Source organism: Apium graveolens, chromosome 4 (genome assembly GCF_009905375.1).
Source record: "Apium graveolens cultivar Ventura chromosome 4, ASM990537v1, whole genome shotgun sequence".
Lineage (NCBI taxonomy): Eukaryota > Viridiplantae > Streptophyta > Magnoliopsida > Apiales > Apiaceae > Apium > Apium graveolens.
Genome location: NC_133650.1, coordinates 130,506,038 through 130,517,707, shown reverse-complemented (window position 1 = coordinate 130,517,707; position 11,670 = coordinate 130,506,038). Strand labels below are relative to the sequence as shown.

The window sequence follows — 11,670 nt, the reverse complement described above, 5'->3', positions numbered from 1 at the left end:
GATGACATCATCATCCCTAACCTCCTTGATTAACTCCTAATTGCTTGCCTAATGACCGCTGATCTGTTATACGGTTCGCTTAACTTTCGTTCTCGTTTATCGTTTGAGGGATCATATCCAGGATTTTATCACTTGGGTTCCCCTAAACCTTCCTCAATATTTTATATTCCTTTTTATGATCCCCTCTTAAAATCCTTGAATTTAAATCCTATTTATCCTGTTACCTTATACTCACTTCTTTCTGTATCTGGTGGATTTCCGGGAAAAATTAAAGTGTTCGGAATTGGATTTTGACGATCTTTACATACACTTATATATCATATAGAGTACTAATAAAATCTCAGAATATCAATAACAGAACCCCTACATAGTGTGGCATGAAAAGTTTTCTTATTCAGCATAATCACTATTCATAAGGGTTTCAAAAATTTCAAAAATTGCGTTATTACACAAATAAAATTATATATGAATAAAATAAATATTTTTTTATATATAAAAATAGATAATTACAAATTTATTAATTAAAATTGAAAATAGAGGGGGACATATATCGTGGTGAAATTGTAAGGGGTAATATTCCCCCCCCCCCCCAACTAAAACTTCACGACTCTCACACAGAAGCACAATCTATCTTCATTTCTCTCACCCGCCATCTCCTCGGAATTGAAACATTCTCAATAGTCTCTCTCTTCATCTTTCTTTCTCTCTTTAATCAGTCTCACTAGTCTCTTTCTTCATCTCTCTGACCACTTGATTTGAAATTGTGTATGTGAATATGCACACTTTGTTTAATTAGGACTTACTAAATTTTCATTTTTTCTCTGATTTTCAGGAGATTAGGGTTCTATAAATTGGGACTTTTGCCCTTCCTTCGATTAAGTGGTAAATACATACACATTTGTTCCCCTTTCACTTTTTCTAACCTATATCTTTGTATTTGAGACAATTGGGTGTTTGTATTATGTCTTTAAAGCTAATTGATTTTCAAGTTCAAATCTTACATACAGTTTTGAAGTTTGTGTTTTGAGTTTGGGGTTCCAGTTCGAGGTTCGAGTTTAGCCTTTTTGCTTAAAATCTGGGGTTCGACATTGGTCGTGGCTGGGAAACTCCTAAACCCCAAATTTGGGACTATAGCTCTTTAAGAGGGCATGGTCAGATGAAAAACGTTTGAGGGACATACATTGCATTATCAGAAGGCTATTAATAGTCCGAAACCGGGGAAAGGAAGGTTTCATCAGCAATATTAGCATCAGCTACAGCAACATCAGCATCAGGGGTATCATCATGCGGCAAAGAAGAATACGTATACGTCTGGTGGTGGTGGGCATTTGATGGCGCCTTCTGGTCGTAGTGTTGGATTTAATCCGGGTGTGGCACCTGCGGGGGCGTTGACACCTGCTTTGGTACAGGCTTTGACTGCTCTGCTTGCGACACAGGGTGCTGGATTGGGGAATTTTCTTCGAGGCTTAGGTGGAGCAGTTAAACAAGGGATTCTAGAGATGAAACATATGGTAATTTTAATCTTCAATCAATGCATGATAAGATTCTGGAGGTCGTTGGCATATCAGGAACTTCACGTCTTGGAAAGCTTCAGGTAAGGGTCACTTTCCAAACTTTTCTGAGAACATATGGCTCTTTAAAAGTAAGATGCCTGTGTTGTTCAAATTATGACTTTATGTTTTAGGCCTTGACTTTGCTCTAGATGTGGAAGACCATGCGAACGGCTATACCTGAATATGCAAGTCTTAATAGAAATAGGGCAACTTTTTATTGTATGGTCAGTAATACATGCAGCAGAATACTGTGTGTACTTGAGGCCTTGAGGATTTGAATTAAAGTCGAAACTCTAGAAGACTCATTGAGCTCTACGAGCTATTAGAATGTCATACAAACATGACATATTCTAATTAATAGTAGTTAAATTAGAAATATAAATTGAATATTTGCAGACCAAGGACCTTATATTGCTATTGAATTTACTTGGGCTTACATTAGATGAATGTTATTTAGGGTTTTTTATGCTAATTTAAGTGATACAGGTAGGGTTATCTCAGGCACAAAGACTAGCACAAGGGCAATTAATAAAAATTCAGCTTTTAGCTGTATTGCCTGTTCAAATTGATGGAGAGCCGTGGTTGCAGTCACCATGTACATTGACCATATCTCATCATGGAGAGGTTGCTTCTTTTTCTTTTTAGAACTCTTAATCTTGATCCCCAAAGATTCTAGTTTATTTCACCTGTGAAATCTAATGAAGCATATTGATGGGCTGTGTGCCTATAATATTATTAATGGACATATAAAATTATATCCATATATACCTAAATTTATGAATTATGGATATTATTAATATTATGGTCCAACATACAAATATTATAGGCATTGAATTGACATATTTTTATGTAAAGATATGTAGCTATATTTTTTCGATTTAGGCAAGCAATGCCTGAGAACATACAGTCCTCAGCTAACCATAACTAAACTAGGAAGGACTTTCTGCTCTTTGGACTGGACTGGGTGCCAATATTGCACGAAATGCAACTATAAATGCATCGGAACTTGCAAGTTATGATCAAGTGAAGCAGGTAGCCTTGTCGAGTTTACTGTCTGAAATAACATTAAAGGTGTCATTATACTGAATCTTTAATTTTACCGGTATTCTATACATTCTTTTGAGTAGGCTGATAACAAATAAGTTTATATACCAGTATTGTAAGCTTGATAATTTGGATGCAGTGCACATGACAAACTTTGTACAAAATTAGGGGAATATTTCAAACCAATGTCTAGAATCGGACATCTTGTTAACGATGGAGAAATCATACTTTTAAGAATAAGTGCCGGATATATGTGTCAAATAAGTATCGGATGGCAGATGATGTGTTATCTTATGGAGAACACGTGAAGTCTTCATTATTAAGAAGAACAAAATGAAACAACTGTGGTTCTTTCCACAGTTGTTATTTCTTGGTAAAGTTTGAATCTTTTTTGGATTTTGATTGTTCCCTTTTGTGCATGCAATTAGTTTGTGTTTGTTATCTTAATTATGACATGTTTTATGTACTTTGTGAGGTTTTGATTTTAAAGATTGGGGTAATTTTATCTTTTTTATTTTGTTTTGAGTATATTGTTATTTGTAGTTAAAGGTTGAATCTTTCTTGGATTTGCTCCGTCCTCTCTTTGTCATGTGCTTCATTTTTGTTTGTATTCTATGTTTTGATCTGCTTTCTGTACTTTTTGGGTTTATAGATGTGAAGATTGGGGAAATTGTTTCCATTTTTAGTAAATCATTTGATTCTCTTTTTTGTGCTTAATGTCTTTGACATCTAGGCTATAAGTTTTCTATTTCTGGTGCTTATTTACTCTGCTTTTATTGTTACAGTGTTACTGCATGTGCCTTACTAGGCTTATATATTTATATGTATTTGGCTAAAACACATGACATGTATAATTGTATTATGTTACATATTTTGTAGATACTAGTATATGCATTAGGTTTGTTATGTACTATTTATGCTTATGGCAGTGTCATGTTTGTATTGCACACATTCTTCCGGTGTGTATTTTGTTTTATGATGCATTTTGTACAAGTAGGGGTAAGGACTGCGTACAACTTATCTTTCCCACATCATACTTCTATTTCAGATACATGGATACTATCATTAGGTTTGGTAGTTTTTGTTTAAAGTGCTTTTTTATTTGATTTGAGATGGATTGGCAACATATTTCCTGTTTGACTTGTGCTTTTTAAAGTACTGATATAGTGATATTTTTTAGTATGTGTTAATGTGTTCGTGATCTCGACTGCAGATATTAGTAGTTTTCTGTGAACAAGGAATCGTGGAAGTGAGTCAAGTCCGGGGCATTGCAAGGAAAATTACTAATAAGGACTCGTTGAATCGGCTGATTGTAGTAATCTAAGATTGGATAACAGACCAAGCAATGAAAGCTTGGGATCTATTTTTCTTTAAAGTTGAAATATTCCAAGTAAGTATTCTCATGTAGTTCTGAGTTTGCATTTATTAGCTGCCTTTCATTTTTTCTATTCTCAAATATTTTGCAGAAAGCATCCATCTGTTAAAGTCTAGTTAAATCCTGAAGGGGCTTGATTTGTTAGGAATTACAAAATATATATAATGGTATCACTGTATTGAAAATAAACTCTGTATTTAAAATAGACTGTAACAGCTAGCTTTAAAGTACCCGAGACCTAAGCATGCCAACTTCACTCATTCTTACGCTGTGTGAAGAGAGAATTTACAGCCATTTGGAAATTGGAAATAGGAAGGAAGACCGGTATATCGGTGCAGGACTTACTGTAGACATTTGTATATGAGTATTTACAGTGTATTTCTCGGAGTTTGTTCTTAAATACGGGGTTTACATTCACAAGTTTTTCTTTTTCAAGTTGTTATTTGTTAAAATTATAGCCTTTTGGGCGTATCTCGTATTTCTAAACTTTCAAGTTATAAGAGTAATCATCAGTATTGTATTCTTCTTTTTTCCATCATAGTCATGGAATGCCTAATAATTTTAGTTTGTAAATTTTTAACCCTGCTTTTATGCATTTACAGATTATCGACTTGCTTGTTAATATTACAAATCATGAGCTGAATCCAAGGCATCGGGTGCTAACAAATGAAGAAAAAAAAAGCAGCTCTTGAAAAAGTACAGTGTGGACGAAAAGTAGGTGAATATTTGTCAATTCATATAATACTTAATAACATATTATATGGTTACAGAAGCTTTTGTGTTGTGCTCTTGTCACAGTTACAAAATTGGAAATTAACTTGTAAATAAAGGAATTTACAAGTAGAGGTTGATCTTAGAGCAAATGCAATTCTAGCTGTGCCAATTGCTGCTTGCAAAGCAGGAGGCAGAAAAAGAGGCATGCACTATGTGAATTATGAGGATATAAGTATCTTTGAACTATATTTTTTAAGTTGCATTATCATCTGCAATTTTCTAGTTGGAATGAGTGCTCGTCCGGTTCATTGCTCAAGAGCTTTTAACATGTTTGTTCATTCAAGAATTAATGTATTTAGCTTCGCAAAATGTAATTTATTAGTTTGGTTATGTTTGTAGTATGATTGTTGTTTAATAGAGCATATTTTCTACAATAATTGTTGTCTAAACAGATGGTGTATCTCAAATTTTATAAATTTAACTTTTGCATTTGCTTATTGTAGTGTAATTTCTTTATATATTGTAGTGTTACATTAATGAAACTTACTATTGCACAATAAAAACACACATTAGTACATTAGACTATGTGGGTCCTGTGGACCAGCAATGAGACCCACTTTTGTAAAATAATTCCAATCTAATGTAACATCTAAAATTCATTATAATTGATAATGCAGTGTTACATTAGGGGCCTATTGTAATGCTTTTTGTTCTGTTACAATAGGTAGCTAAAGTGTTACAATAGGGGTATGATATAATGCTCGTAAGTGCAATGCCCCTTATTGTTACAATATGTCTATTGTAATGCTTTTCTGGCCTATATTGTAATAGTAGAAAGGCATTATATCAGGCCACTTATGGCGTAGTGACAAAAAATGATGTTATCAGTAATTGGGATCAATATTTGTCATCATCATCTAGTCATATCAGTATTTATCAAATCGTAAATCAGAAGATGACTTATACTATCACAGAAAGATAGAGTTATATCGGTGTAGGATTTTTGTTTTTGTAGCAATTAATTATAAGATATACACTCTATTTCCATGTTTAGCATATCTTAGATTGATTGTGTAACTATGCAGTATATATAAGCACATATTAGGTTTACACTATATGTGTTGATTAACGTTATATCATTCGTGTAACCTAGCAGCTCTTAAGAAGATATGTTCATCTTTAAGAGAGTTTTGTAACATTTTTATTATTAATATATAATCCGTTCTCCATACCTTCTATTTTAATTTTAATTGATTGTTTAAAATGTATTCACCCTCTCTATAGTATGATTAGAGGCCTAACAATTGGTATCAAAGTAAGTTTTTGACACGCAAACATTTTAAGATCAAGAGAAACAGTCAATCATGGCTGACAAAGAAACTCAAGCATAACAACCACCACCATCAGCCACAAACACAACAAAAAACAGTAATACCTGTAGTTATGAAACAATTCGAGTTCCAATCCTGAGGATAAGTGAATATCCCATCTGAAAAGTAAAGATGACTATATTTTTGGAAGCCACAGATCCTGAATATCTTGACAGGACTTATGATGGTCCTCATTAGCCAAAGAAACTGGTAGTTGTGGTTTCTGGTGAACCTGAGAAGATGGTTGTCAAGGATAGGAAGGACTACACTCCTGAAGATGTGGCTTCTATCATGAAGGATGCAAAGGTGAGACATCTTTTGCATAGTAGTTTAGATATTGTCAAGTCCAATAGGATTATTGGATGCAAAACTGTAAAAGAAATTTTCAAGGTACAGCAACCATCAAGAAAAACAGGAAGACAATTCTCACTCAGGAATATGAACATTTTGACTCAAGAACTAATGAGCCATTGACAGATATCTATGAGAGATTTCAAAATTTGTTGAATGATTTGTCACTTGTGGAAAAGAGATATGAACAAAAAGACTTAAACCTGAAATTTATCCTTGCACTTCCTGAAAAGTGGGATTTGAAAGTCACATCCATTGGAAATAACTATGATCTTGAAGATACATCTCTGGATGATATTTATGGGATGCTAAAGACTCATGAACTGGAGATGGAACAAAAGAGTAATATAAAAGGGCCAAAATCAAGATTAGTTGCACTGAAGGCTGAAGAGAAGTCAAAGGAGAGATTTATGAGAAAAGGTCATTCAAAAGGAAGGGTCATGGTTGTAAAGTCTAATACTGAGTCATCAAATAATGATGATGACTCCAATATTGAAATCTTCATAGACTCTGATAGTGATGACTGTGATAATGAGAAGCTAATGCAAATGGTTGCACTATTTGTGAAAAGCTTCAAGAAAATGACCTATAAAAGGAAAGAGATTCTATAGAAAAGGTTCCATTTCTTCAAACTCTGGCAAGATGAACTACAGGAAATCCGATGGAAAAGAATACAAGTCAAGAAGAGTATACAAGTCCAAGATCAAGTGCTATAACTTTGATAGTGTTGGACATTATGCGGCTGATTGCAGAAAGCCAAGAGTTGACAAAAAGCAAGCCTTGATTACAAAGAAGAGGGAATGGGCCGATACTTCATATTCTGATGAAGATGTCAATTATACTCTCATGAAAAATGCTAATAATGAGTCTGAGACTCTTGAGATTAAGGTACCTTAAACAACGCTTATTTTTTATACTAATGATATCTGTGAGTTAAGATTAGTTCTGAAAACTTTGCATGTTAGCCATATGGATCAAACTCTTGAAAATGGTAGAATCAAAATTGAAAATTCAGACTTAAAGAAAAGAAATGATCATCTAGATGCTGAGTTGATTTTCATGCTATAAATACAGGAAAAAAAAGAGATGATGTATATGTTTAAGGAAAAATCATTAGAAAAGCCTGCTTATCTAGAAAAAGAATTATCCAAAGAAAATGAGATAATCAAACTTTGGACTAATCCAGGAAAACTAACTCAGGGTTTAATTGAGAGTGGTTATTTGGGATCAGGTCCAGGTTATGCAGACAAACCTAGTACTGAGAATGAAAAAGAAATTAAACTTGATAATCTTAAACTAGTAAATACTGATAAACTAATTAAAAAGAATAAGTCTAAGTTAGCACCTGTTTAATTTGACTTAAATGTTGATGGACTCAAATTAAATAAATGAGGAGGGTTTTACATCAGGAGTTAAGTCAACCTTAAAAACTGATAATTTTGAACACATCAAGATTAAGTCGGTTAATATTGCACTACACCAAAAATAACCTTATATAACCAAAAAAATGTTACAATTGGGCCTCTTAATTGTTACCAAAGGCCAAAAACAGCCTAAGATAACATATAATTTATGTTAATTTTTTCGCTGATACCTTAGGGTACCTATGGTAACATATGATCCCCCTACCGTAACATGTATGTTTATGTTACCATAGATCCCTAAGGTAACATAAAATATGTCTATTATAACCTAAATATATATTACCTTAGAGTGGCAGAAAGTTTTTAAAAAAGTGGGACCCAATGTGGGCCCTACACTGTGGTGACGCGGCATGGTGACATGAAATAGTGACGTGGCATTTGTGGGGCCCATAATACTGACAGGGCATTTGTGGGGCTCATAGTGCTGATGTGGCTTGTTGCCTCTACACTGACACGGCATGTGGGTCCTATTTTTTTGCTGGTATATTTTTAGTACCTATGGTAACACTTTAGTAGATAATGTATGCACTTTGAAAAACTACTGTAACATTTATACATAAGCTATTGTAACAATTTGACAACCTATTGAAACACTTAAACATAGAAAAATGAAAATGTTGATACTGAAAATGGAACAATTTAAAATTATTATTACATACCACAATGTACTACACCCAAACCAACTCAAACTACTTAACTAAACCATTAAAAATCTAAAGTTACGGCAACTACAATATGTTAACATAAAATTATTGGCTTTTTGTATGGCAACATGTGAAAAGGGGCAGGATTCACCATTGTTAGATATGAATACAACACAGAGGGGGGGGGGGGGGCGTGAATGTGTTTTGGCTTAAATGTTTGATTTTCGATCGACTTAGGCTTTAGCAGTTGGTTGTTGTTTATGATTTAGTAGAATGGATGTTGAATATAAATAGTTGTACAAATATGTAAAACAAAGATCTTCAAAACTCACTTAATTTTATATTAAAAATCAAGCAGTGTTTTGCTACAAAATCTCTAAGTTCTTGTTTTAGAACTTAGCTTCTTTCTTGAGAGAGAACACACACACTTCTATTCTGATTATTCTTCTTAACTTAACTAGAGGACCAGTGTTAACTTTATAACTCAGTTAACTGCTGGTTTACACAGTGGATAATAAACATGCTATTAGCTTTTCTAAACCGTCACTTGTCATTTCTATTTATAGAAAAGCAAATCTTCCATTTCTGACTTAGCATATCTTTAGCATCCCGTGTTAACTTTAATCTCCTCTGTCAGTTAATCTTTGTCGTTGATCTTGCACATCTCTCACGCTGCTTTTTGTAGACTTGTCAATCCAGCTGTGTGAATTATTTGTTGATTTGCAACCTTGGATATTGAACTGTTCTGCAATTCTGTACTTAGAGAAATTTCTTCACTTCGAGATCTTCAGTTAAGCTATAGAGAACTCGACATCTCAATAGGCATGTTGACTTGTCGATATCTCAGAAACTTCATTGTTGCCTAGACTTATCGACAACTCTGAGTTCTCTAGTGAATTTTGGTTTATCGATAACTCAGAGTTCTCTAATGGACTTTGGCTTATCGATAACTCAGAGTTCTCTAATGAATGTATACTTGTTGATATCTCTGAGTTCTCGACAGACAATTCCTGAGTTCTCTACACCCGGTGGATGTTGCTTATCCGTCGAGTAGTGATGGCTTATCCGTCGAGTAGACATTCCTCATCCGTCGAGTAGATATTGCTCATCCGTCGGGTAGATGTTACTCATCCGTCGGTACTCTCTGGAGTTTAAGTGACTTCTCGATAAGTCATTCTGGAGTTCCCGAATGATTTCTCTATAACACTAATTCTGTGACTTGTAGAGATCTTGACTTAGAATGTTTTACACCAAACAGATTTATTCAACTCCAAGCTTCTTCATAATTCTTCTGAGGCATGATCTTCTTCCAGATAGAATTCTTAGGCTTGACACTGTTTAGAGAAAAATGCTCCAGTTTGCTCCATTTACATTTTACAGACATTAAGTGTTACAAGTATGAATTACAGATTAAGGTTACAATACAACTAATCTTAGGGTTGTCAATATGACTTAGTCTTGTTATGATACAGGCATGTCTTGCACAACAATCTCCCCCAATTTGTGAGAAGATTGCTTATCACAAATTCATGCCTGTTAACAAGACTAACCCCAAGTTAAAGAATGAAAATAAAATGATACAAAAGCTGATACAACACTTGTACATTGGACAGTTTACAATAATTAAGTAAAGACTGAGCTGTCTGATTCTTTCTCAATTATGTTCTTAATTTGCACAAGTATTTCCAATTCTTCTAGAATGGGGGTGTCAGCTAGAGCCTCTATTAGTTTCAGCAAATCTGGCTTAGGATATCTAGTTAACATCCCTATCCTGTAACTTGACAAAGTGCCAACTTTTATATTCAGAAATCTTCCATCCTTTGATATTCTGCTCTTGCCTGCTGCTTTCAACTCTTTTGATATACTCAGATCATAGATGTTGATGATATTATTAGCTCCAGTAATCTTTGACATCATCCATTATATATTACAATCTCCCCCAACTTGTTCATTATGAAATTATGAACAAGTTCTGATTGATGATGTCAAAACTTTAACTAAATGCAAAAACCAAAACCAGTCTTCCCACCAGGTCTTCTTCTGTTGAGTTGCATTTAGATTTATTCAACATCCATTAGCTGTTTTGGAATTTAGATATATTCTTCCCCTTTTTGACATTATCTCCCGGAAGAAAAATCCAGCTAAATTCACATTGTTCAATCTGTTGTTATTGTCCATTTTGAACACTGTCTGCAGCTTCAAGCTTCATTGAGATTCATAGTGATAAGTTTTAAACAATAGAAGTTTCACTTAGATCTGTAGAAAAATCTGTTAGTGATAAAAGTCCTAAGCTCTCTGTTCTTTTGAATAAGTTGTCTCACCAATTCTCACTGCACTAGTCTCATGACTTTTGAGAGTCAGAGTTCCCTCACAAGGATTACTAAATCCATACATTCATCCACCTCTCCTTTTGCCAGGAAGGATCCTGCCTCTCTTATTCTTTGTTTTTCACTCAATCTTTTCTCTTATTCTCACATGAAAGGCTCAAATGTTGTTTGACCTACAGAAATAAGAGGTGGCTGAGAAGAGGTAATCTGTGATCATATGATTAGAGGAAGACCATATAGGGCTAATTATACTCATTTCACCAGAAAAATGAGTGCATAAGCATCTATGACTGGGGTCACAGTTTGACTCACAGATTGCTATGTGGTTGTGACAGTGTGTTGTCCTCCACTTGTAGTGAGAACCTCCAATAGAATTGGAGAGGATTTGACTGGGTTACTGTCATGTACACCAGCCTCAAACCTTTGTGCACCTTGCAGAGCACTGTCACATAAATGTGATAAGATTGCCCTTTTTATGACATTGTCATAGGCAATTGTTCTTCTAGCTTTGACTGCTGAGACAGCTTCTGCTAGAGTTATGAGGGGAGTTGTTCCATTTTGAGGAACCTCCAATTGAATTGGAGAGGATTTAGATAGCTCCCCCTCATGAGTACTACCCTCAAACCTTTCAGTCTGTGAGGACTGTTTGTGCACATGAAGGTGCATTAGTGATATTCATGAAATATTCTGTAAACTGATAAACTTTCATGTTTGGTGGATTCTTTTCTCAAACAACTAAATCAATCTGAAGGTCATCAAGACATTGTTGTCCTTTTATAAAACAGGTTCCTTTTGAGAGTTACCTGAGTGGGATTGTGTTTGAGTTTGTGTTTGTGTTGCTGTGCCTGGGTAAACCGCAGTTTGGTTT

At 34.5% G+C, this 11,670-nt stretch overlaps 1 protein-coding gene across 12 annotated transcripts; it reads left to right on the top strand.

Annotated features, from left to right (window-relative positions):
• Positions 1-580: 580 nt before the first annotated feature.
• Positions 581-5,204, top strand: LOC141719784 (diacylglycerol kinase 1-like). Of its 12 annotated transcripts, none has more exons than XM_074522159.1 (7): positions 581-680; positions 833-882; positions 1,008-1,594; positions 2,737-2,970; positions 3,811-3,987; positions 4,575-4,686; positions 4,771-5,204. In XM_074522159.1, the coding sequence occupies exons 3-4, from the start codon at positions 1,332-1,334 to the stop codon at positions 2,903-2,905; spliced, it is 432 nt and encodes a 143-aa protein (XP_074378260.1). In that variant the 5' UTR covers positions 581-680; positions 833-882; positions 1,008-1,331; the 3' UTR covers positions 2,906-2,970; positions 3,811-3,987; positions 4,575-4,686; positions 4,771-5,204. The 12 variants fall into 12 exon arrangements, 8 of the variants coding, with proteins under 8 accessions (XP_074378260.1, XP_074378264.1, XP_074378263.1 ...); XR_012574160.1 differs by adding exons at positions 2,040-2,177; positions 2,491-2,585 and having other exon boundaries at positions 596-1,594; XR_012574159.1 differs by adding exons at positions 2,040-2,177; positions 2,436-2,585 and having other exon boundaries at positions 596-1,594.
• The last annotated feature ends 6,466 nt before the right edge of the window (positions 5,205-11,670 follow it).

Excerpts from the sequence above, each read along its gene's own strand:
- LOC141719784 (XM_074522159.1), top strand. The coding sequence starts at position 1,332 with ATGGCGCCTTCTGGTCGTAGTGTTGGATTTAATCCGGGTGTGGCACCT. Across the intron at positions 1,595-2,736 it reads CACGTCTTGGAAAGCTTCAG|TGCACATGACAAACTTTGTA; the intron begins GTAAGGGTCACT and ends ATTTGGATGCAG.